The sequence below is a fragment of the Sminthopsis crassicaudata genome, chromosome 4, assembly GCF_048593235.1.
Source record: "Sminthopsis crassicaudata isolate SCR6 chromosome 4, ASM4859323v1, whole genome shotgun sequence".
NCBI classification, from domain to species: Eukaryota; Metazoa; Chordata; class Mammalia; order Dasyuromorphia; family Dasyuridae; genus Sminthopsis; species Sminthopsis crassicaudata.
The window spans coordinates 262812884-262840808 of record NC_133620.1 but is presented as its reverse complement, the minus strand read 5'-3'; the positions used below and the strand labels follow the sequence as shown (position 1 = coordinate 262840808).

General features: G+C 34.8%; 1 protein-coding gene across 2 annotated transcripts in view; it reads right to left on the bottom strand.

The window, feature by feature from the left end:
* Positions 1 to 27925, bottom strand: part of GCLC (glutamate-cysteine ligase catalytic subunit) — a 72440-nt gene that overhangs the window by 21736 nt on the left and 22779 nt on the right. For both annotated transcript variants that reach the window (XM_074310640.1, XM_074310639.1), the window contains exons 3-7: positions 14180 to 14292; positions 12667 to 12849; positions 8903 to 9016; positions 4925 to 4983; positions 4625 to 4758 (exon numbers count right to left, since the gene is read on the bottom strand). In XM_074310640.1, coding sequence (XP_074166741.1) covers positions 4625 to 4758; positions 4925 to 4983; positions 8903 to 9016; positions 12667 to 12849; positions 14180 to 14292 — 603 coding nt within the window. The remainder of the gene's footprint in view (positions 1 to 4624; positions 4759 to 4924; positions 4984 to 8902; positions 9017 to 12666; positions 12850 to 14179; positions 14293 to 27925) is intronic.

Here is a 27925-nt window from a genome sequence, read left to right as displayed (position 1 = left end):
CTTACGAATAACACCAAATTCTACAAAAAGGTAAGAGCAAAAGATGATCTCTGTCACAATAAAGTGGTTTCTACAGTCAGTATTTCGCTACATGTATTTCATAACTAAAATCATTTTAGGGCTTAAAAAATTATATTCTTAGATATAAGGCTGTATATGGTGGACAGTTGTTATAGGGTTGATGTTAGGTTCTTACTAAGTGCTAAGTCAGTACTTGACAATTCTCTAGTTCGGGCCATGATTGGGAGTTTTACTTGTAAATTTCTGGGGAAGAGCTTGCATGCTTAGGAGGAACAAGTTCATTGGTTGAAATAATTTTTCCCAGAAGCCCTTGCGTTATCCCACGCCCATTCTCTGGGAGGATAAAAAGAGGGCAGCACTCCAGATGGAGAGTCTTGTCTGGGCCAGACCTGAGGCAGCTCTCGTGAGGAAGAAGAAGTCTCTCCTCTAGACCAGAGAGAGATCAGCAGTCTCTGGAGACAACAGAACATTACAAATTGGCGTCCACAACGTGGGGCAAGGACTTTTGCTTATCCTGACAAGGACTGATTCTGAACCCTTTAGAGGAGCTAGCCCGGACCTTCGCAGGTTGATACTTGTGTACATACTATCTACAAATACTAAAGCAGTTTCAAAGTTTGAGTTCTTAAGAGTATTCATTACATAAAATAAATTGAGGGAGCGTCAATACTAAAACATGGCATATTTACCTTTCTTCTACCCAATAATAAAGGGATTCCTTACTCCAGTGCTGGTGTAGAGATCACCAATCCAGGACATGTTGAAGCATCACTGTGGACTATGTCATTCATTGATGGGGAAGAAAAAAAAAAAGTTTCTGCACCTTAAAAAGGTCAGAACAGCTTTGGACACTGTTGGTGCTGTCAGGACAGCAAACAAGCAGGAAGACAAACATGGTCACCAAGAAAGAATAATGTGGGAAAGATGAAGGAATCAAGTTCAAAAGGAAGTAAAATTCAGGAATTTTGTATTTTTGCTTCAAAATTTAATTTTAAAAACAAAAAACAGAAACAAACACCCTCCCCCCAAAATTTATGTAACATTTTAGGAACCAGTCTATTTTCCTGAAAAGAAAATCTTGGCGTAAAAAGACTTTTTATAGCTAATCAATTCACTGCAATTAATAATGTATGGCAAGTAACTTTTTTTCAACAGCTTAGAATTACTCAAAACTTGAGAGATGTGGTAGAGAGATCCTTTGTGCAATTCAACTTAAGAAGCATTAGATGCCAAGTTCCAGTGATACATTTAGTCAGGGGGCTTCTTAACCTGAGGTCTGAATTTTTTTGTTAATTTTGGTAACTATTTAATATACAAGATGACTAAATAAACCTTCTGTTCCACTTTTAGCTACTAAAGCTTGACTTTTGAGACACTCATTACCAATCTGAGTAAGTACTGGGACTTAAGAAAGTAAGCTGTGCAAAGAAATGACAAATGTTTCATTTCTGAGATCTGACTATAGCTTTCTATTCTAATTTTTTTCTTTCATACAGTCTACACATTAACTATACTTTTCATGATACTATTTGCAAAGGGGAAAGGGAGCTGAGAAACAATTAGTTATAAGCACATGTTAAAGTTTAAACTGAATGGAAAATTGCCCCCCCCCCCCCAAAGAGCAAAATGTTTCTCCGTTATAATTAAAGCAAGCTTATTTGCATTTTCTTTGGACATCTATTCCTTCTGTTGGAGGGCCAAATTCTGTTGCCACCAGGCAAAGACCTTAGAATAGTTAATGGTAAACAGAGGAACAGCAATGAGATCTTTGTCAATACCATGAAATTAATTTAAAAACCAATAAACTCAAGGGCTTAACTGTTCTTTCAATCTTTGGAACCAGGATACAAAATTTTAGATAGGCAAGTAAAATTCCAATTCTCTTGAAAAAAGTCCTATTTTCTAAAGTGAGTACTTATTTAAGGTCATTTAATCACCAAAGTTATGTTTGGGAAGCTTCACAAATAATTTGCCTAGAACAGTGATTAAGTCCGGAATGATTCTCAACTCACCCCAAACCAGTCTCTTTATATAAAACTGAAAAATTCTGGGCAGAAGGAAAAATCTTGATAGAAAAGAAATTCTTATACATTTAAGTAGAGTAGAATTGTTTTTAAATAGAAAAACAAGTCACATATATATTCAAGGACATAAAGGTTTATGTGTTATCAGTGGGCTCTTTGGCAACTCCAGGTAGGGAAGAGACTGGTAGTGTAAGATTAGAAAGACTGTAGTATTCTGTCTTTTGGGGAGGGCAGGGATGGTGAAAAGGCAGTATTACCATGTTTCTGGACATTCTACCCAGTTAAGATAAGTAGGACTAATCAAAAACAGCCTAACAGAAGACTGCTTAATCATCTGACCAATTTCATTCAATCTCCAACATTTGGCCACAGGGAGGAAAAAAATATAACCCCAGCAATATTTACTCTCACTTTAATCTTTTGGATAGGAGTCAGACCATTAAGGGTTGAACAAGTATTCCTGGTAATATAAAATGTATATCACTTATGCTCACACAATTTAAAAGCTGAAAGAGACTTCAGAGATTTACTTCAGTTTTACAGAAGAGGAAACTGAAGTCCAGAGTATTGTGTCTTGCCTAAGATCACAATGATCAATGGAGAATCCAGGTCTGACACTTTGGTGTTCTTTAGCCAAATATTATGGTACTTCTGAAGTGCTAAGATAGCACCACAGATTCAGATCGGGAAGGGACCTCAGGTCATCAAGTCTATACCTGTATTTTGCAGTTAGGGAGACTGAGGCCTGCTGGAGTTAAGTGTTGTGTCTGGGGCAGGATTTGAATCCAGACTTACCTGACATAAATGGAGCCATTCTACTCATTAAGTTCATATGTATGATCATTAATAGTCAGATATTTGGGTTCCTTCAGGCCCAGTCATAATTCATATTGTGGCTCAGAAAAGAAATAAGGGCAGAGGATAAGTGGAGTGCTACTAAGGGTTTAGTACATGCTTACAAATCTGCCTAAAAATATTAGTCTATAAAATTGTGAGGTTTAATTCTCTAGGCACAAACCATATAGAATCCCTTTTCCCCTTGTTTCAGAAAGTTCTGCCAGTCTTGAAATGCTACGGAAGCAAACCAGCACTCCAGTTTTTGTTAAGGATTGCTTGATCTCAGCTGCAGTAAGGCTAATGTTGACCATGTTGATATTGATTAGCAGGCACTAATTCCAGCTTTAAGAGTTGGGGGAGTCACCAGGTTGCCCAAGGAGGGGGTGAACTTCTCAGATTAGAAAAAGAGTAAGTTTTTTTGGCCAATTAATGGTGGGATTGGAGCTATGAGCAAATGCTGCACTTATAGTCCAAAGAAGGAGGAGAATCATCTTCAAAGTAAGTTTTTCAGGATATTTTTCCCCCCTCATTGCACATTAGATAGTAGTCCTAAGTCAACTGAGCAAGGCAACTTCATCACTTTAAAGAATGCTGGACAAAGAAAGGACTAAGATAAATTTGTAACTATATTTCAGAAAGGCTATTGCCAGTTCAGACTGACTCCAGAGTCATAGATTTAGGGCTAGAAGTAGAACTTCAGAAAATAGTTCAATTCCCCCCATTTTACAAATGAAGAAAATGAGACCCTGACAAGTTAAGAGACTGACCAAGATTTTACAAGTAATAAGTGGCAGAACCAGAATTTGACCTTATGACCCCTGATTCCAAAATTTCTAACTCTATAGAAAAAAAAAAAGAAAATTTAAGAATCCAGGAAAGGAAAAAAAAAAAAAAAAAAAAAAAACAAACCCAGAGCTTTTTATAGCAAGGAGAAGGTCTAGATTACTTGTTATTTTGATTAAGAATTCATTAGTTAAATATTTTAACATGTTTAACATATATTGAATTGCTTGCCATCTAGGGGAGGGGGTGGGGAGAAGGGGAAAATCTGAAACACAAGACTATGTAAAAGTCAATGTTGTCAAATTATCCATGCATATGTTTTGAAAATAAAAAAGTGCTGGAACTCTGTCTTCCCAGAAATCAGCCAGAGTCAGGATCACTAAACGTCTTTATTCTTGATCTTTTACGGTCAAGGTCAGGGGGTTAAGTCTAACAATCTCACACACACCTTCCTCCCTCAAACGCTATCTTCATCTCAATTTCCCCTTCCTCCTCCTCCTTCTTCTCCCACACAAGTCACTTCCCCGTCTTTGTCCCACCAATCAAGTCAGCACAGAACAGCTGGGGAGGGTCAACCTTCAAACAAGTTAATATGGAACCATCCAATTGGCAATTAGTCTCACGTGCTCCATTATCCAAGTGCATTTGCTCAGTTCTAGCCCTTTACAAAAAAGCTTTATTAAAAAAAAAAAAAAAATTCACTAGTTAAGTCTTTGGCTAGCTTCAATTTCTAAAGAAATGTCAGGCAACTAAAAAAGTACTTTTAATGACAAAAATAATTTTGAAATTTCTTTTATGGAAAGGCACAATTCTTTTTAGACTCATCCTAAGACAAAAATTTAACTTTTAGAAGAAAACAAGATTAAGAGTACTTAATAAGAAAGTAGGTCAGTAAATATGAATAGATTAAGATAGCCATGTGTAGTGCATTTATATTTAGGATATTTTCAAAACAATACCTGAAGGCAGCAATTGCCCATCCCAAATCCCATAGCATCCATATAAATATGATTTGGTTGAGCTGCTTGTGTGGCTTCATCATCCTGAGGAAATGTTTCTATAAATGGAAATGGAGTATTCTTGTCCTTAAAGACTGTATTTAAAAAGGAAGACAAATGAGAATCAAGAGTTAAAAAAAAAAGTATGGAACTTCTTGAAAAAACTCTTCCCTTAATTCATTCCATTTTCTCCCTGGCCCTCCTCAACAAAGACAGACAAGACACACCCAAACATTTCCTCTTTCTTCCCCCATCACTTACTTGGTACATTGATAACAACTTTTTCTCCTCTCCTATGTCGGATATTCCTTGTTAAAGTACTAAAATGGAAAGAAAAACATTTAATTGGGTAAATTCATCACAAAGCCAAAAATAAATAAATAAAATGAGGATAATCACCAGTCTTTATGTTGTGACAAAAGTAAAGAAAACATACTTTCTTCCATCACTAGCAGGGTAGGGCCAATGTGTACAGAATACTGAATATATGATCAGATTAAGTCAATAAGTTGGTTAAGTTTGCTGAACTCTTAAAACTCCACAGAGGCATTGATATCTTGCCAGAATGCCTCAGATAGATGAGACTTTAGTCATGAAGTACTACATGAAATTTTTTTGCAGGAAGAAATATGCATCAATAACACTTGCACTAATAAATTTAGAATCTTACCCAAAGAACATAGGTGCAAGCTCATTTGCTTCACCTAACTCATTTCTGCTTTTGGCTAAGTTAATGGTTGAATGGAAAATGATTTTCAACTTTCTACAAGAAAGTCAAGAAAAAAAACATTAGATAAACAGAGAAAAAGTGTATCTTTCATAGGTATTTGTGATGGTTTTTTTAAAGTTGTTTTTTTTTTTTTAAATTCCGCTTTTAATCTTACTAATTTAACATTCCCAACAAAGCTGAACAGTGTTGAACTGTTGCCATGTTTTAGGAAACAAAAAAGATAAGCTGGGGAATGTCCAAAGGACAAGAATTAGGGAGGTTTAAAATAGAGAAGAAAGGACTAAGGGTCATTTGGCTGTCTTCAAGTTTTTAAAGGGCTATCTCATTCTGTTTGGCAGATTCAGGAGCAAATGGTATGACATTGTGGAGAGATAAAGTTAGGCGTCAAGTCAGGAAAAATATTAGCAATAAGAGAGGTTCTAAAGTGGGTAAGAGATGCCTCAGAAGGTGTTTCCCTTCTTTGGGCAAAAGGCAGGCTTCTCTCCATTGAACATTTTAAAGCAAAGGGTGGATGTCTATCTGCCAAGGTTCCCGAGTATGGGTTTAGACAAAATCAGTCTTGAGTTCCTTCCAACACAGATTTTGTTTATCACAGGAAAGAACATGTGTGAGAGATAGTATTAAGAATACTTAAATGAGGGAATCTTTATAGTTGTTCTGGCTTCTCATGAAGAAAAAGGTTCAAAGCATCTTAGTCATGAGATGGGTTCCTTTATCCTATCAAGATATTGTTGATTGCTTTCATTTTAGTCAATAACGAACCCTGATGTTCCAAGAGCTTCTTGGAGGACAGGAATTTCTGAAAAGATGAAGAAGATATTAGGAATCCTAAGTACCTGCCTGACAGTCTTAACTCTTATTCCTAATTTTTTCCAGTAATAATACTAAAACTCTGTACTTCTGTTTCTGTCTCTCAAGAGTTCTCTAACTAAAGGATTATAGGCTTCAATACAGAATCAACAAACAAAAAGAAAGTGCTGATGGAAAAGTTCAGGTTCCTACTGAGGAAATAACTTTTCTCCTCCCACTAAGTTTTCAACACCAATTATTCCAATTTACTCTATTGTACATGTTAGCCTGGATCTGGAATTCAGTTACACATCAAGGAAATAAAATCAGAGACAGGTCCCTTTCATTGAGGCTTTGCATGACAGCTTGGAAATATGAAATGACACAATAAAAACCAAGCAAGCAAAAAACTTTTAAAGAGTGCCCAAGTACTTTTGTTTGCTGGGACAATGGGAATGATTCCAGGACTACCAGGACACTCTCAGATTCAAGGGTTATCCCTATGTAGATGGTTTTTATATAATAGATGTTTTCTCCAATCTGGTGCAATTTTCTGGGCACTATTTTGTAAAGTTAGGAAACCCAGCTCTAAGATTAGGGAAGCAAATTAGAGTTATCTAATTTCATCTGGGCTAATGATAACTGGAAGACAGTGCTGCCCAGGGGAAGGAGCTCTGGAATCAAAAACTGGTTAAAACACTGAGAAAATCTCCAACTGGTCTTGTTTTCAGTTTCCTCATCTGCAAAATGAGCACCTATCTTACTTACAGCACGTACTTCACAGGTTCAAATATGAGACATTATATGTAAAGTATTTTTTTCAAATCTTAAGGGTCTATGTAAGTTTTAACTATCAGTAGTAGTAGTCTCATTTTTCTCAATATCCTCAATTTCCCAACCCCTCCTCTACCTTCCTCATTTCTCAGAATAGGATCCTGAATTGTCATCCTAGGTCACTTCTCATGTCTACTTCTCTACTATAACATAGTCCTGTACCTAATTTGTTGTTCTCTCCTATTTCAATCATGCAAAGAATGGGATAACTTTTTCAGGGCAGTCTTAATAACATGATTTCTTATTTTATCCTTGTTTTTCTCTATTAACTGAGGGCTTATTCCAGCACAATTATTCTGCCCTCATTGCCCCTGTGCTACTTCTGTATGTTTTTTCCACTGATTTTTCATCTTTAGCTTGGACCCTTTCCCAAAAAGAATTATACCCCGCACAATGTCATCATAGCCACTTTTCGGTGACTCTGCTACATCCTCAAATTGCCAAACTCATACCACTATCTGCTTTCCTTCCCTTGCCAGTTTTTTTTAAACCTGCTTCTTCCTCATATACTCCTGCTCTTTCAAAAGGGAAGTGACCACTTAATGCTCTGACTTTTCAAGCCTCAGCCTCCTTGATCTCATAACACTTTCACAATGAGAACACTCTTTCCTTCCTATAAATTTCTCCTCCTTGGCTTCCAAGGCCATACCCACCTTGGACATTACTGTGTGTATTTAGGATGCATTGAATAAAAGGCAGAAGTCGGGGGGAAACAAGGAATGAGTATCTAAGGAAAGAACTAAGTATATTTGGCAGTATAAAAGATGCTTATGGATGTTGGGATTTGGAGATACCTACCTCGGAGGGTTGTTGGAAGGATCAAATGAGATAACAATTGTAGGGGACTTAAAATCATATCTGGCAGATAATAGGTGCTTATTTAGTTCTCCATTTCTTACAGATGAGAAACCTGAAGCATAGAGAGCTATGTATATGTAGCTTAACAATAAACTTAGGAGTTGAGAAACATCATAACTCAATAAATAATTTCAAATTTTGAGAGTTAACTGAGTGCCTAGAGGGCTGCCCTGGACTTGCAAGTCAGAAAGATTCAAACTGAAATCTGGTCTCAGATAAATCTTGAGCAGATGATTTAACTTCTCTTGAGCCTCAGTTCCTTCCTCTGGGAAATGAGCTAGACAAATCTAATGGCCTCTAATGTCCTTTACAGCTGTAAACCTATGATCATAGACAAAAATATATATCTTCCTCCCAGAGAAAAATAACTTTTTTTAGAGCTCATAGAAAGCAGTTAGGTAGCACAGAGCTTTGAGGTTTGGGATTGGGAAGACTAGAGTTCAAATCCTGCCTCAGATCCTTACTAGCTATATGATCTTAGGCAAAGTTCAAACGACTCAGCTCTAGTTTCCTCAACTTCAAAATGGGGGTGATAAAAGTACCTCACACAGTTGCTTTGAGGACCCAATGAAAGTCTCCATAAGGTACTCTGTAAACCTTAATGCAGTTATATAAATGCAAGTTGTTATTATGAATATGTGAGAAAAACAGAAATTTTAAAGATTATGCAAGAATTCCAATCATTATAGAATTAAAATCACAAGTCACCTAGAGGCAATGGAAGAATAAATGATGAATTTAGTCTAGATTACCAATAATGAATTTTACAAAAGAAGTGATGTAAAAGATAAAAAGAGGGAGACTGGTCACATAGCAAGAATAAGTGAAGGATCAAGTTGATAGCAAGCATATCCCACCCTGGATCCGCCATAACGTCATTCAGAAAATACCTAAAGGCCAGTCCAAAAAGGGCATTTGTGGGGGAATGTGGATAATAGGGACATAAGAAAAGGTGTGAATGGACAAAAGAGATCAGATTTAACAGATTTACTTTATCAAAATGTATGTAAGTCCTAAAGTGCACAAACCTGAATCTGGGATGTTTGTTTATTGCCTCATCTGGAAAGAACAGGGATTTTGAAGCACCTCCTTCCACTGGTGTAGGTTTGTAGTCGGGTATCGTAAACCCAGGGCAGCCTAATCTACAAGAGATTGGAGAGTTAAACATATATACAACACCTGAATTCCAGGCTAAACTTTGAATAGAGAAAAACAATGTGATCAAAAGTCTCAATGCCTCCCTCATTGTCTTTAGGTTAAAATACAAATTACTGTCTGGCATTTAAAGCTTCAGTTTATCCTTCTAAACTGACTATAGATGGCTTCTATTCACACAGTCTACAATCTTGCCAAACAAGCTTGCTAGCTAATCTCTGGATGACATATCATGGCCTACCTCTTTGCCTTTGCACAGGTTGTGACTCTCATACCTGGAAGTGATGTCTCTCATACCTGTTAGAATCCTAAGGTCTACTCAGAGTGCTAATTAAGTGACAATGACTTTAAGAGGCCTTTCCTATTTCCCATTATTTTAATAATGCCTTCCCAATCACTGTGTGTTCTGAAATTTATATCTGTGAATGTCTCCTCTAAATAGAATGTAAACTCCCAGAAGGTCAGCTCTATTTATTCTTGTACTCTAGCATCCCACAGAGTGCTTGGTACATTCTTGTAGTGGGTGCTTAATGAATGCTTATTGGTTACTTGCTCTGTCATAAGCATAACAGAAAGCAGGAAAAGGCATCATTTGGAATTGAGGATGGAGGAGAAAGCTAAAAAACATCCCTCATTTATATCTTCATTTAAATCCTAAAAGTTAATCCTCCTTGACTTTCTTTAAGGAACTAGGAATGAGTATGTGAGGCAAGAATTAAGTCTAGAAATACAAAGGAAGCCCATAGATCCTAGGACTTAGAGGAGCCTACCTTGGAGGGATGTTGGAAGGATCAAATGAGATCACAATTATTAAGTGCTTGGTGCACATTCTCCTCCACTACTTCTTATAGATGAGGAAGCTGAAGATCAGAGAGGGGATTGAATCCCATCTCTTACAGGAAGCATTCCAGAATCCCTCTCGATTTCACTGCTTTGCTCTTTTATTTATTACTTCCTACTTATCCAAGTTTTATATATAACTTGCTTTGTATGTATATAAATTGCTCTTTACATGTTATCTCCTCAATTGTTTTGGAAACTCCTTGAGTCTGGGTTGCCTTTTGCTACTTTTTGTATCCTTGGTGTTTAGTACAATGCCTAATATAGAGTAGGGGCTTAATAAATGTTTATTGATGATCATTTATATTTTAGTATGGACAAAACTAAAGCAACTTCCTTTTTCTTAGTTGGAATATAAAAGTTCTGCTCATATGGGAGGGAAGTAGCTATAAAAAAATTCTGAAAAATGGATGATTCCAGAGTAGATATAGCCTCAGGTAGTATATATGGGCCTTTGCACAACTTGAAGGCAGTATAATGATAATGATCAACTGGGGTAAATGATTAAAAGGGAGGGATTTAAAAAGCATGCAAAGATAACAGAAATTTAACCTTTGTCCCAACTTTTTCCACAGTCCTGGTGACACTAACTTTCTTGTGTGCCATGTTTGTTGTCTATTTTAATGCTATTCTTCGGGCCTACTCTTTAGAGGAGCATTACATTAAAAGTTTAATTAAGTCCCTCTGAAACTTCAGTTTCAAGATGGTTACTTACTGATGACATTTAGGAAAGCAAATACCTTAATTCTGTTAGTGAAATGTCCCCAAATCAAAGAGATCTTCCTCTAAACTTACAATGTCACATTTCCTATTACTCAACAACATGAGAAAATAATCTCCTTGAAAAGTAGGAATTCTTTCATTCTTTCTGCTTTTATCCCCTTACAATGCTTGGCACATAGCAACTGCCTAGCAAATACTTACTGACTGTCTTCCCTATGTCACTTTATCCACTTGAAGTAAAGTCTCTTTATAAAACCATCAAACATGAAAAGATGTTGAAACAGTTACCATTAATAATATAAATTTCATGGAGTTCAATTTTTGGGGATTAGAGGCTAGTTCTTGGTTATAAACTCTATCGTCACTTAATTAATCTATAAGAGCTGTTTTCAATATCCATAAAAAAAAAAATGTCCATAGCAATTGTTTCCTAGCTTCCCAATTAAGTGCAAATACAATATTAGAGAATTTGTTTGTTAACAGTCTGTTGAATAAATGGAAAGCACAAGAACAGGAATAAAGAGGAGAAAGGTTGGGTTGGCCCTGATTTTTTTTAAATGTCTTTTTTGAAGGAGAAGCACATCATCCCCACCAGCTGGAAGTTGTTCAGGGAAAAACAAATATTTGCTGAAACTTCATTAAACAATTTTGTTTTGGTAAATCAAAGACCAAACAAAGAACTAGAGGAATGGAAAGAGAGAGGGGTGAAAAGAACAAGATAGGCACACAGACCATTTATCAAAATCATCAGCAAAATGTCCCAAATTTTAAAGTAGGAAACAATTATTAAATGGTCAATTAATATTTACTATAATTAACACATTAATATCTCAGGTCCAAATGCATAGAATTATAGACCCTTAGAATTCAAAGGGACCATCAAGATCCAGGAACTATGTTCCACCAGAACAACCTTCAAGAACTTAGGATGACTCTCATACCACAATAAGGCATAGAAGTAGGATTTTAGTGGAAAAACAAGTTATTAATAGAACAAAAAAGGTTTGGCTTGTAAACCTGTGAAGTCTAATAATCACAATCTTCATTTCTTAGAATTCACTAACTAATAAATAAGGTGAGGCTACAGTTTTTAGAATCAATCCCCTTTCCCATATCTATTTCCTGTCCTCTGAATCCTCCATCATTCTAAACTATTATTTTTCAATGCTTACCAGTGATACTTTAGAAATAACTCTCATTAATTCCTTTAGTAGCCCAGGAGTTAACATGCTCATTTAGAAAAGATAAATCTCTTAAATTTTCTCCTCATCTGCCTTAGGTTCATTCAGATCTTTTAAATCATATTTGTTTTATCTTTTTTCAGTCTATAGGTTTTACTGCTAGATAAGAGAAAATGATAGCAGGATAGGAATTAAGTAGTTATGCTTTTCTCTAGTAACTTTTTGTGATCTTCTCCAAGTAATAATTATCTCTTCTTTGTATCATGCTAAAATTCCCTAAAGGCACTTAACTAAAATCTTTCTGAATTATTCTTTTACATCTATGAATATCTAGGAAAACCCCAGATTGTTGTCCTTAGCAGGGTTTAAAAAACTCTACTGAATGGAGTAGAATTGTATTTTTTGTTTATTATATTAATATATCTGAATATATAATCAAAACATATATTACATGTATATATCTATGATATACAATGATAATATAATATAGTATGGTATTATCATGTCAAGTCCCATCTGATATCTTGACTAGGCAAGAAGTCACCTAAATTCTCAATTCCCTAGCAACTCACTAAGCCTATATCACCAGAGCAAGTATTTATCTGGTAAGAGTGAATTTCTTTACTGGGAATTCCCTACACCTGTAAGATCATAAGTCTTACGTGAAATATTTTAAATCATTATTCACTTCAAAAGACCCATTTATAATGTTATTCCTTTGGGAAAATACAATTCACTCTAAAACAGTGTGCTTTGAGTTTAAAGAAATGTACTACAGCTAAAAGTGAGAATGACTATATGACCCCATGCTGAAAAAAAGCAACCACTTTCTAAAATGATTCTACTGCTTGATTTTTAACTTTTGGGATCTCTTAAGTCATTAACTAACTTACCTGGGAAATGATGTGATAGTGCATAAAGCCTCATTTTCTTTTAAAAGAGATGAAGCCTCCTGCCTACGTTTTCTCATGTTGTCTTCAACTGTGTTAAATTCTGACATTGTTCCTCCATATGGTTGTCCTGGTGTCCCTTCAATCATATAGCTCCCATATTCTGGTCTCCAAAGTGTTGGATGGCTAATTGGTGGAGAAAAATTGTAGTTTAGTTTTTATTCTTAGGTAAAATCTGCTCAATTTTAATAAAAATTTTTCTAGCACATTATCATATGCCACAAGAAGAAAAGAGCAAAAAAGCTTTGGAGAGTTTATTTTCCACAGATCTTTAGTTACGCAAACTTTTGAAACTATGAATTCAGAAATAATTAAACTCTAAAAATGCACGCCAGAACACCAATTACACAAAGTGCCCTTCATCACCAAATATGATCAATATCACTGTGACAATTTTTTATTTACTTTATTAATTTTAATTTTGCTATTTTCCCTGTAACATTTGGTAAACTAAATACTGTCTTCTGGTAATATTACTCCCACCTGCCTAAAATCTGATTCATGGTATACAGTATCAAAGGGAAGGTATTGACATTCTTCAGAAAAGTAGCCAATAGGAAGTTTGAGCTTTCCAAAGTTATTTGTGTTTTTTTGGTTATCTTTGTGACAAGTAAATTCTTTCCCTTCTGATTAGCTCAATAGTGACTTCCTTAAAATATAGCTGTATAGTTTGGTAAATGCAGTTTTGCTATTGTTGTAAACTCAGTTTAAATTTGTATCTTGTCAGTTTACCAATTTGTCCTACCTTAGTTTATTCAAGCTTTGTGACACAGAAGGAAGCTTAAGATTATTATCTTTTATAGCCTAACAGAAGAGATTTTAACATGCAAAAGAATTATTTCTCCCTCTGGCATTATTTTCTCTACAGAGACTTACCTGAAACTCCAATCTGGGTTTAGGACCCCCTCCACACACACACATACACACACCACTCCTACTCCCCCCCAATCCCTGAACCTGAAGTATAATTAAACCCTAAGCTTTTATCTTTATGACTTCTGTGTTATGATAGGTTCATTCAGCAGCAGTAACCTACTACAGAAACTCAAAAATGGAGATATTTCTCCCATAACAACTGTTGCTCCTAAGTGATTATTTCTCTTTGCAAAGTCACCCTCTCTTTTAACAAATTAACCACAACCCGTCTTTGATGGGTCAATATATTCCTCATTTTGTACTTATTTACTATCTGATCGTAGAAGAGGAAGATATGTTTTATCATTGTCTTCAGAAATCAAGCTCTATCCCATGCAATGGTATATTTTTTTTAAAAGGGGAAAAGAATATGTCTAAAATAACTTTAGTCAAATAAGTCTTGAGTTCTGTATCTGAAGATCATTTAAAAAAAAACAATTAAACATTTAATGAACTTAATATTGAACTTTAATTAATGAACTTAATTCAACTGCAGGACTGTAATAGTAAGCACTAAGCATGTCGATTATAAACTGCTTACTTTGGGTTTTTTCTTTCTCCTTTTTCTTGCAATGCTTCAAGGACTTCCTCTCCTTTCAGGACCACACGTACTTTTTTATTTTGGTGATCAAAAGCTACCAACATGTATTCCACCTATATGAAATAAAGAAGTTGAGAAAAGAAAAACAAATTAACATTCTTTCAAACTGGTCATAGTACATACACTCTTTCAATGATAATCTGAATTGTTACTCTCCAAAATACATTTTTCTTCTTCCACTCAATAATATCAGACAGTGGAAACAATAAATGTTAGGAATTATGCATTCTAGTAAGGATACCAGCTTTCGCAGATATGCTCCAAACTAACCTGCTTCAAGAACTGGTCATGCAAAGAGTAATAATCTTTTTATCTTACAACATGTTGTGAAATTGTTTTAAATGTATTAGAAAATTGACTACCAGGGCAAAGTTGATAATTCTTATCAGTTACCTTTCAGGAGCCTAGAGATAAAAATGTATTATGGGAAGACCCTTTTCAAAGTACTAACCTGTAGCAAATCTTCTGGCTATGCAGTTATTTTCTTTACAATAATACTGAACATTTCCAAACCCTCAAACTAAACTATTCTTATGCTTTTAATTATACTATAGTTTGCAAGTAACTCTAAAATAATGAATTAACAGCTACTATGTTTTGTAAATTTGCAGAACAGCAAAATTTTTCATATAGCCAAGAGACTGACTCTGAATTTAAGAAAACAAAATTCTGTTGCTTTCTCTGAAACACATGGCTGATAATGAATACAATGGTAAAAATATTTTATCCAGGAAAATCTAAACTAACTAAAAACCTAGACATCTTTGGGAATATTTTCTTTAAAAAAAAACAAAAACTAAAACTAAATTGTATTTAGTAACACTTTTTTCTTAATGCCCTCTTCTACGTCTATTTTCACATTAAAGCCACTGATTATCAAGTTATTCCTAGACCTTTGCTACTTTGTTTTTTGCATATTTTTAGCACATTAAGTTGTATGAGTCTTTATGGATATAGATATCTAGATATCAATCATGAGATTTCCATGGTAAGATGTCCAAAGCATGTCCTAAAATTGTTTTATAATAATCTTTGGGTACATGATGAAACCTACCATTTGCCTACTTTCCTAGTCTTACAGTTTCATTTGTAGCATGAATGTCTGAAATGATTATTGACATGGTTTATTTCCTCCAATAGTCTATCTTCATGTAGGCCTCTAGACAAAGGGCTTACATTTAGAGGATCAGTAATTAAACATTTATAGGAGGTCTAAATGTTAGCTTCATGACACTTTTAAACCCAATTCTGTCACTCAGGTACCATCATGGTAGAAGCAGAAAAGGGATATGCAGGGCTGAAGACCATTTTCTGTTTTTTCTCTCCTATGGATTTTCATGGCCGAAGAATCAAACATCTAATAGCCAATCTGCTGGTAAGGATCTCCTCTGTATTTACCTAAGCTGGTTCTTAGATGGAAGATGCTATCAGTGAAATATTGACCAAAAAAATATTTACCCAAATGACTTATGGCACAATGCTTAAAGGACAGTCCTCAAAGTTTCAAGTTACACCTCAACAAATATACTGGCTGTGTGACCCTGGACAAAATGAAATTATGCATCTAGAGGGGAAAAAAATTGTTTTAAATTTCTTTCTTCCAAAAAGAAACAGGTTTGACTGACAGTAGCTAGTATCTGAGTCCAGATTTGAACTTAGGAATATGACTTCCAGATCCAGCTCTCTACTGTACCACCTAGCTGCCCCTACAGGTTTGATAATTTAATTTAAAAGAACATCATGAAAATTTATGACATGTACTCAAACCAATGGCTAAACTTTATACAAGTTCCACAATAGTAATCCAATTAAGATATCACAAATAAAATAGGTAAATGACCTAGTTCTCTGTATTTTAAGTGCCTACTAAACCAAAGTGATTTAATAGCATCTCCTTATGGCCATCTTTAAAAGAATTGTAATTCCTTCTAAGAAGGTTTGGAATCTGATTGAGGGTGAAACAGAGGTTGACAGCAAGTGTAGCTAGGCAAATGCAAAAATTTTAAAAATGGAAGAAACTGTCGAAGAAAGACAACACAGAGTACAATTAAGGGTCCTATACAGGAGATATACAGGCTATTCTTGGACTGTACAGCATTTGAATAATCTTCTTACTGCTAGGTGACGGAACTTTCTAAATTAAAATATAATTCTCAATTTTGTCTACTTATTTTGTGTATTTCAGGATGGTGTAGTTTGGAAGTTAGAAGGGGCCTTCAGAAAAGTACCTATTCTAATCTCCCCTCCACTTTTTTTTAGGAGAGAAATAAATCCTTATCCTTATTACTGAGGGATTCTATTGGAAACACCACTCCTAAGAAAGGTATGTAGTCACTAACCGGAAGATAATTTTAATTTGTCAGATGATTTGTGGAGGGGACTTTTACCCAAGTCCTTTATCGTCCTTTGGGCCCAACCTTACCCATCCTCCACTCAAATAAAATACAAAATAAAACAAATCTATCTTCCCCCTCCCCTTCCCCGTTCTGTTCCATCCTTTCCTCTCTCCCCCTCCCCCCTTCCTCCCTTTATCTATATATAAAAAATACAAGCCATAAAAGAGCTGGGGAATTTCAATAATCTGTAACCCAGCCAAAGTTACTCTGAATGGTAGGTCTCCAGGTTCTCATTTATCATGCAAATTATTTTATGTGGCTTCCTTGTATTTCCTGGGAGGAAGAACTTTTCTCCACTCTAAGGTTGGTTAGTTTCCTATTTTGTCAGCATTATGAAATATTTTTCATATTTTTCATATTCCTAAATCACTCTAAAGTTCAAAGTTAAGTTGAGTGGGGATGGGAACTGATCTGATTTTACACCCTACTTGAACTTGGCCCACCAGTCAAAATATAAACCAAACAGAAAAACCCCCATCTGATTATTGGTCCATTGCAATGCTGTATATGTATTCAGCTTTGGTCTCAAAATCAAATCCCACTATTTACTAGCTGTATGATTCTTGGGTAAATTACTTTTCTTTTATGAGTCTCAGTTTCTTCATCTGTAAAAAGGGGAACAAATTTTACCTACAATACAAACTTCACAGGGTTGTTTTATAAAGCTCCAAGAAAATAACGTACGAAAGGTGCTTATAAATTTTAAAAGCACTTGACAGATATCAAGTGATAATTATGACAAACCAGGATTTGTTTTAACTTCTTAAACAAAGACTTCAGAATAGAAATAAACCAAACAAGGAAAAATGCATTCAGATAAACAGATATGAATCTAGCTTAGCAATTTTTGGAAATCTACTTGATTTTGTAAAATATTTCAGACAAGAAAAAAAAGCATTGGGGCAGCTAGGTGGTGCAATGGATGGGGTACCAGCCCTGAATTCAAGAGGATCTGAGTTCAAATCGGACCTCAGACACAGCCTAGATGTGTGACCCTGGGCAAGTCACTTAATCCCAATTGCCTAAGGGAAGACAAAATTCTTTTTAGAATTAATTACTTTTTACAATATTTATCTAAAAAAATTCTTGTAAGTATCCATCTGAATTTATAATTAAATGTTTAGGTATTTGTACTTTGTATACAATAAACACTCAAGATACTACCATGGATGCCTGGAAAAGACACAAGTAAGTGAAAAAAATATTGTATCTCCAAGAAAACAATCCCGGATTCTCATCTTCTTTATGATATGTGCTACTTTTGGGGCATTAGGCAAGTCAATCTTGGGTCTGTGTTTCCACACCTATAAAACAAAAGTGGTCTAGGAGGTCTCCCTCAATTTTAGAGGTAAGAATCCAAGCCAATGCAAAAGGGGTCTGATGGAGGAAACTATCTCTTGCTACTACTTTCCCCTTGGTCCTTTTCTTTCCTTAGCCCATCAATTAAAAAAAAAAAAAAGCCTCATAAAAAATACTAGTATAACAGTAAAGGGCAGAACTAAAAACTATGTTTCCTCCTGAAAAGGTCCTCTAAAACAACAAGGTCCTACGTAACTAAAAGTCTTCCTCTAAGGCAACAGATTTCTAAAATTTAATTTACCTTGACATTTTAACTAGACTGAGTACACAAAGAGAAACTTGAGTGTCTAATGAACACTTGTTCACTAGACAATATTCCAATAAAAGAGAATGCACAGCAGAACACCTTTAAAAACATGGCTCCTTGTTAATTTAATAAGATCGAATCACTACCCCAACAATCAGTCTACATTCTTCATTCATATGAATCTTTCATGTCAACCTTTATTCCACTACTCCTTTGCAACTTCATGTACAATATATTTCATTCTTTCTACGCCCACCAAAGATTTCTTCATGGCCTTTGGCATGATTTTTAATTTTAATTATTTTGGAACCTATAGTGTTCTTTCATGGCCTAAGGTCATACTGAAATAGTAGAATACTGGTATTTCCCAATACCACAAAAGGAGGGAAGAAGGGACACATATGCAAAAATTTATAGCAGTCATTTTTATAGAGATAAAGAACTGGACAAGATGAATGCACCTATCAGCTAGGTAATGGCTAAACAAATAATGCTCTATGAATATAATGAAATACTACTAAAACAATGAAATTTAAAAATGAAATTGGTTTCAGAGAGACCTGAATGATCTAATAGAGAGTACAGTTAACAAAACCAGAAGAGCAATTTATACTATGGCAACAGCACAGCAAAAGCAAACACATTTGAAAGATAAGGATTTTGATGACTGCAATGACCCATCAAGAGACCCTGAGGAATTAGTGATACTACATATTTCTCCGTGAAGAGATCAACTTAAGGTACATAATTTTACAAGCATTTTTGGTCATAACAAATGTTGAGAATTTGCTTTACTTAACTATGCAGAGTGGTTACAAAAACCTTGTTTTAGAGGGTGAAAATAAGTGCTTATTAATTGGGAGGTAGGGGAAGAAGAGAACACTGGTATTCTCCTGAAGAACTAAATTTAATAAGATCATAAAACGTAGACATTAGACTTGTCTCTAAACACCGACCTTCTACACAATGGAATAAAAACAGTAGAAAAATCTGTATATCTATCAGAATGAGAGTTAGTCATTCTAGTCCAAGAGGACTTTTTTTTGGTCAGAATCAGGAGTAATGAGTAGAAATTGCTAAGAATCAGTTTTAGAGTTTAAAGACAAAGTAGAGTCATCCAAAAGTAGAATGGATTTAAATCCTTGTTAAAGGTCTTCCGGCAGGGACTAGATGACCACTCATCTGGTATGCTATAGTGTGAATTTCTTTTGTGTAGTGTGCTTTCTAGAGCCTCCAAGTTGGGGTAATAAAATGCACCATTGCTTTCTAGAACCCCCACATCGGGGTGATTAAAATATTCTGCTTTCTACAGCCCCTACACTGGGGTGCCAAAATATACCATCCAGACTAGCTCTCTGGAAGATCTCGGGACCAGCCAGTCCTTGCTCTTAGTGAAAGAGGCAGGGGGACCCACAAGGCTAGTCAAAGATGGAGTATTAATTTCAAGTCCTTTCAGCCCTTAAATACTTTATAGCAGGATTACATCACTACAGCACACTGAGCATGTGCCAACTATAGAACCATTACATCACCACAGCACACTGCACAAGTGTTAACTATAAGCCCTATTGATATGTAAATGCCTCTTACAGTAAGTATCCCTTACTTCAAGTAGAACACAGTGGTCACATCCTCAGGGACTTCTCAGGAAGGGTGAGAGCCCTTAGGGGAGATGGAGAGGGAAACCAGACATTATCAGCAGGTTCCCTCTGGGCTGAAGGGTCTTCTACCTCACCCAGAGTTTCCTTACTCTTACATACTCCTAGATACTCTATCCTGGTATATTGATTTATTTGCTGCTCCTTCCATCCATTTTGATACTCTGCACAGTCCATTCTGTTCCCCACCTCTGCCTCTGGGAAATCTTGGCTTCCTTCAAGACACAGCTCAAATACTACTTTTCTTCATCACTAATTTTTTTCCCCCTGGATTCCTCAGAACTTGGACATTAACCTCTAGGGTGACCTTGTATAGCTCTATATAGGTATGTTATCTCTTATTAGTATCTTGAAGGAAATAAAAGTTTCATATGTGATTTTGTATTCTTAGCACGCAGCACATAGGTCCTTAACAAAAAAAAAAAATAAATAAATAAAAATGCTTGAATTATTCCTTCTCGTTGATATTAGTCACTTTCAGTATCCCTTACCTTCACCTGGACTTTTAGAATCCAATTTCTCTTTGCCAATCTATCATTCTCACTCCTTTTCCTAATTCGCAGATCTGATCACTCCTCAGCTCAAAAAACAAAGCAACTTTCTATTCTCTACCAAATAAAATACAAATTCAGTCTGTTACTCCAAATGCTTCACAGCCTGGCTTTAACCAAACATTCCTAATATACTCTTCCACTTTCCTGCCAAAGGGGAGGGGCAGAAGTTACCTTAATCCCTCATTCCTCTGCAAAACAGTACTTCCAATAGTTAAGATTTCAGCAAAGAATGTCAGCCATCCTGAGACAATTTAAGTTGTCTCAACTTCATTTTTTTCTTTCACATTTGATACAATATCTACATGATATCATATACAACTAAAATAAGAACTGTATTTTTTTGTTTTAATGAGGGTGGGGCTTTAAACCTCAGAGATATGCTGACAAGATTAAAAGGCACTAAGCAAATAGAAAACCATTTTACATCCCACTTTGCTTTTCATATTATATTGTTGCTGGGAGCAATAACTTGGACATACAGTACAGCTAAAGTAATTAAATGCATGCTTGAACAAGCATGAAAAACTTTATCCTTCCTATAAAGCTAGCCAATAAGATTTAAAAAATGCTTTTAAATACAGACAGTGCCTAGAAGGGTGTTGGGGACTCAGGAGATACTAAAAATATGCTTGCTGAATTGAGGACAAAGTTCAAGACAGTTCATCATCCGACTGTCTCTTAGATATCTAAAGCTGAGGGAAAGACCTCAGAAGTCAGCTAGTCCAACCTCCTCATCAGATCAGAAAACTGAGGTCCAGAAGATTCTAATCCAGGATCTATGACTCTAGTACCATGCAAATTCATTGCCTCATTATGGAAGGGATGTGAAAAAGGAGGGCTTATGCAAAAACCCCCAAGCAAGGGAAAGCTGCCAGTCTATCTTCCAAGGAGGAGCCCAGTTAAAGTCAGAGGCCAGTTGGCAACTGGATAATAAAGGAATTGATATTTCCCTATCAAAACTACAGTAATCCCCAAATATCTTTTACTAACTTATAGAGGAGTTGTAATTTACACAAAAGAAAATATCTATATCAAAGGAATTAAGGATGCCTGGAATAGTGCATAGTATAAATTAGTTTGATATCTACTGTTTTCCATTAACAGGCCAAGAGGATATGGATTTTCCTTTTAGAGGGTTTAGAGTTTAGGGATGGTTCAACCATAGTATAACATGTAATACAAAATTTCCATACTACAGAGAGTAAAAATCTTTGTTTCTCTATAAGGCTGAAAAACAATTTGAAGTATAAACCTTGTCTTTTTTTTTTTTTTTTTTTTTTTTTAATTTCTATTATCCTTTGGACAGGCCCTTAAAACCCAGATGATCACCAAACTATTTATCCCAATTCATCTATCAGGGCACCAGATTAATTTTTAAATCTATTTACCCCCAACTTCTTCCATTACTTCCTTATAATTTAGCCACTGGTCTACTTCCTGTTCTCTAAATGATATTTTGATTTCCTACCTCTGTCTATCCCACCCTTTCCTCTTCCCATTATAAAATACTCTATGTGTGTGTGTATAAATTTATATCTATGTTACATACATATAAATGAAACTACATATACATGGCACTGAAACTATATGAAAAGCAAATTAATTCTTGAATTTAAGAACTTACACTCTTGTACTTGTACACAAGCATTTTTAAGAAGTTACTGAAATAAATCTCTTCCCTTACCAGTTTCTTTACTTACTGAAATTGTACAAGTTCTTTAAGGGCCAGCTCAAATGACAGCCACTTACTGCCTCTACCTGGATGATATTTGGATAGCAAAGATATGGCATTTAGATGAACTTATTTAGTAAACTGGTGAATTAAAGTAAGCCAGATTGCCAAACTCTTTTTGTCTTCAAAGGGGGGAAAAAAAGTTCAATCTCAGTATTTAATCAACCAAAAGGCATCATAAACAAATAAATAAATAAATAAATAAACTATATGCTAGGTTGGGGAGACAGGTAAATAGTTTAATAGAACACTGAGCCTGGAGTCAAAAGACCTGTTAAATCTGGCCTCATACACTCACTTAGTGTGACCCTGGGTACAACACAACCTCTGCCTAATAACTGAAGAAAATGGCAAACCACATTATCTTTGCCAAGAAAACTTCAGTACAGAATTAGGCCATGCACTGAATGAACAAAGTAAACCAACATTATATGTATGTAAAATAATGAGGATATACAAAGTGACATAAATCAAATGGTTTAGTCCTAGAATTTTGCCACAAATCATTTTTGAAAACTCATCCCACATGCCAACTCTAAAACACTCTCATTTTTCTTCCATTGCCTTTCAAAAGAATCTCAAAGAAAATCCTCTCTTTAGTAGCAAACTACAGTTCAAAATAAAGTTTCTTAAATTTGGACTACAACTCCATAACTGAATATAAGGGTAGCAAAAAATTCAGCAGCAGTAAAATGTATCAAATATTTCAACAAGGTTTTAATTCTTTATGGAAAAAATAAACAAGTACATTCATTTAATTAGTATACAAACTGGCTTTCATCTTCAATAAATAATAAAATTATGTGTTTACCAAGGAATTGTTTTAAAATATAATTTTTATGATTCATTATCAGTAAATGTTTGATTTATATGTCTACTTTATATATACCTGGGATCATATAACATAAAAATTTCTTGAATGGAAAGAGTCTTCAAATGAAAAAAGTTTAAGACAACATCCTTTAGAATCTTAGGATCATAGAATTTGAGCTAAGACAAACTAGTCAAATAGTCCATTCCCTTCTTTTTTGCGGATCAGTGAAATTAAGCCACCTGACCAAAATCTCAAAAGTAACAGATGTCTATTCATTTTTTTAGTAATAAGAATCAGAACAGAACTTTAACCGTAACTCCAAATTCATTTCTTACCATTATTCCAAGTTTAGAGATGCAATATGAATGTGGATCTTTTTTTAATTTTTAAGAAACAAACCAACTATGGATTTGCCCTAGAATTATTTCACTTGGTAATCCCAAATAGGTTACAATTTAAGAGTTGTAAAGGAATCTTGGAGATCACTGAATCCAATTCTTTCATTTTAAGGATGAAGAAATGGAAGCCCAGAAGTGAAATGTCTTGATGCACAGTATATAGGCAGTAAGTAGCACCATTGGGTTTTGAACCTAGACTTTATTATGTAAATCTTTTAATAATATTCCTTCCAAGTTTGTGTCCAAGGGAGAACTAGAGACCATTATTGATCACAAAATAGAACATTTTGATTACACCAAATTAAAAAGTTTCTGCACAAACAAAACTAATGCAAACAAGATTAGAAGGGAAGTAACAAATTGGGAAAAAATTTTTACAGTTAAAGGTTCTGATAAAGGCCTCATCTCCAAAATATACAGAGAATTGACTTTAATTTATAAGAAATCAAGCCATTCTCCAATTGATAAATGGTCAAAGGATATGAACAGACAATTTTCAGATGATGAAATTAAAACTATTTCCACTCATATGAAAGAGTGTTCCAAATCACTATTGATCAGAGAAATGCAAATTAAGACAACTCTGAGGTATCATTACACACCTGTCAGATTGGCTAAAATGACAGGAACAAATAACGATGAATGTTGGAGGGGCTGTGGGAAAACTGGGACACTGATGCATTGTTGGTGGAGTTGTGAAAGAATCCAACCATTCTGGAGAGCAATCTGGAATTATGCCCAAAAAGTTATCAAAATGTGCATACCCTTTGACCCAGCCATACTACTACTGGGCTTATACCCCAAGGAACTACTAGAGAAGGGAAAGGGTCCTGTATGTGCCAAAATGTTTGTGGCAGCCCTTTTCATAGTGGCTAGAAGCTGGAAGATGAATGGATGTCCATCAATTGGAGAATGGTTGGGTAAACTATGGTATATGAATGTTATGGAATATTACTGTTCTATAAGAAATGACCAACAGGAGAAATACAGAGAGGCTTGGAGAGACTTACATCAACTGATGCTGAGTGAAACGAGCAGAACCAGAAGATCATTATACACTTCAACAATGATACTGTACGAGGATGTATGCTGATGGAAGTGGATTTCTACAACATAGAGAAGAGCTAATCCAATTCCAATTGATTAATGATGGACAGAACCAGCTACATCCAGAAAAGGACTGGGAAATGAATGTAAACTGTTATTTTTACCTTCTGAATCCAATTCTTCCTGTGCAACAAAAAATTCGGTTCTACACACATATATTGTATCTAAATTATACTGTAATATATTTAACATATATAAGACTGCTTGCCATCAGGGGGAGGGGGTTGGGGGAGGAAGGGAAAAAATCTGAATAGAAGTAAGTGCAAGGGATAATGTTGTAAAAAATTACCCATGCATATGTACTGTCAAAAAATGTTATAATTATAAAATAAAAAAAAAAAAAAAAAAAAAAATAAAGATTCTTTCCAAATCCCTGAAAAAAAAAAAAAAAATAATAATAATAATATTCCTTCCATAAATATCTGTGTTACAATCATGTTTAGCCAACTAAGTTATAAATAAATGTTCAAATCAAAATTATTAATTTTCAACATCACATCAAATCAAATCAGCTTCCTATTAATTAAATGGATGTGCTTGCTTACTTTACATAAAAATACAAGATTTACAATTAAATCTTGGTAGAATATTTGATGCATTTTACTGTGGCTAAATTCTTTGTGGCCTCCACATTTCAGTTACATGACCCCAAATGGAGTTGTCACACATTTAAAAAGCTTTGGTACAGTGCATACAGAGCTCATTCAGTCAGGAAGACCTGAATAAATCTAGCATCAGACTAGCTATGTGAACCTAGGTAAATCATCTAACCTCTATCTGTCTCAGTTCCTTTGTGGATTATTGTAAGGATCAACTGATATATTTGTACAAAGTGCTTTGCAAACCTTAAAGCATTATATAAACGTGAGAAAGTGTTATTAAGCTTAAAAACTTAAGATGTGCTATATAGCCTAACTAGTTTGAGAAAATTAGGTGACAAAATAGGTTGGTTTTTGATATTTTACTTCTTAACAACATATAATTACAATGATGTCCCAAACAGGAAATAAGAGAAAGTACTTCTTTCCATTCATAGCAGAGGTGGGGGACTTAGGTGTGGATCACTGCCTATGTAGTCAGCCTGGATTGACATTTGTCTTGGCTTTGTTGAATTATATTTCTCCCTATCAGATGATTCTATGATGTTGGAAGATTGCTGATTGGCATCCCTCCCACTTGGGAGATATGGAATAGGCTAGAAGTATAGAAGGAAATAGCCATTTTTAGGTCACAGCTAACATTTGAGCAAGGTTTTCTTGAGTATAAGGAGAAGACTTCTATTTTGGGAGTGTGTTGGTGGTACAAAATAAAAATGCAAAAAAGGGAGGATCAATAATGAAAGACATAAGAAAAAGAATGTAATTTTGGGAGTACTTTGTTAAACTTCATCTATACTTTAAAAAACAACACATGTTACAGAAATTCTCAATTTCACATATAATCCTCTTGTTCTTCCAAAGTGAAATGTTTGTTGATTATTAATTCCATAACAAAAAAGAAAAAAAAATTGTTTTAAGTTTTTTTTTTTTTTTTTAATAAAAGAACACTGGGAGAACAAAGTTCTAGTCTAGCTCTGCCACCAAATACCAAGTGAATTTAGATAAGTCATCTCACCTTTCAATATCTCAGTCTCCTAATCTTGAAAAGGGAGAGGACAGATCCTCAGATCTCTTACAGTCCTAAAAAGTTTCTGTGAAATTCAGATCAACAAATTTTAAGATTTAAGAACCTTCCCCCCACATTTTAAAACATGAGCTTGAATAATATTGAGGGGGGAAGCTAAATCATTTTTATGTATCTAAATTATTTAAAAAAAAAAAAAAGCCTAATTAAAAATTCTGAAGGAAAAAAACTGAAGGAAAAAAAAAGGCATCCATGACTTGCATTACATGAAGACTATAAGGAGTCCTAAATCTGGAATGGAATTATATATTCATTAAGAGCATAACTCTATAGTCAATAATATTATATTTTACATACCAAATTAAATTTATCAGAAAGTAACTCACTTTCACTGATGAACCTAAGTCCATTGCACACTAAAATCATCAACACAGAACTAGCTTCATTAGAAATGAAGCTAGCTACAAATGTTCTTTCAAAGCAGGAGTTCTAATCTGAGGTAATACAAAAAAGTGATTTTTCTAGGCAGATTGATAGAATTAATTTTCTTTGAACTGTTGTTTTTTGGGGGTGTTGTTGTTGTTTTTTTTTTTTTTTAAAGAATACTAGATGTAATCATTATGTCCTATTGGAATGAATCTTAAACTTGGACTCAGGATATCTCAATATAAATTCTGGTTCTAAAAAATATAATAGCTAACTGACCATCAGGGCAGGTCAATTAATCTCTCAGCCTATGCTGGAATTACAACATGGCTATTATAAAGGAAACACCTATTAAATCTTAAAATCTTACACAAACATCAGTTCTTCTTATCAGGCAATTACACTCCAGGGTCCTTCTTTTTTAATTTCTTTAGAACTTCTTGCCACATACCATGAGTGCTATATTAAGGTGCTGTGACAAACTTCACAATTGTGCTAACCTTGCTATGTCTTGAATGTACTTACTTTAAGGATACTCTCATCAGCTAAAACTGTCAATAGTAAATAAATAGCTAAGGGAGAAAATGAACTAATGGATTTTTAAATCACAGAAGCAATCTAAGATGACCAAATTCAATCCTCTCATTTTAAGAGGAACAGGATGTCCAAGGAAGTAAACTGACCTTGCCTAAAATCATGAAGGATTAAGCATCAGAAATGGGATGGGAACTCAGATTTCTCTCAACTCTAGAATTGTTATTTCTATTGTATAATGGATTCAAGGTAATATCTCAACTAACAATCCAAAATGTGGACTGCAAATTGACTTTTTGCTACCCTGAACACAGCTTTCCATAGAAATGATGTCCCTGATGGTAACCTAGTTACTAATAGTGCTCAGATTCCCTCTGGCCCACAAAAGCCTATTTATTGAACACATAAGGACTATCTTGATTATAAGATTATTCATTTTTTCTATAGAGAAGTAAGTCTTGGTAGAAAGTCAAGATGATAGAAACATAGGATCATAGTGTTTTATAGAGTAGAGAAGATTACTGACTCAGCAATTTTATGGAAAAAAAGGAAGTCAATTTTTAGCTAATCTGAGTCCAATGTCAGGATTCAAACCCAGGACTTTTTAGTCAAAATTTAGAGCCTTTTGTACTCTATTGTAGTACTTCAATGAGCACCACCATGTGGCCTAATGTATATTTACCAAATAACTGTAAGGCTTATCAGAAAAAGTGAAGAACAGCTACAAAGTTTGGGCCCAGTACCCATCCAATGAATATACTGGAAAAAAATTAAAAACTCAATAACTTTCACATATCATTTCAAAGTTTATAAAGTGACCTATAGATCTCGTCTTATT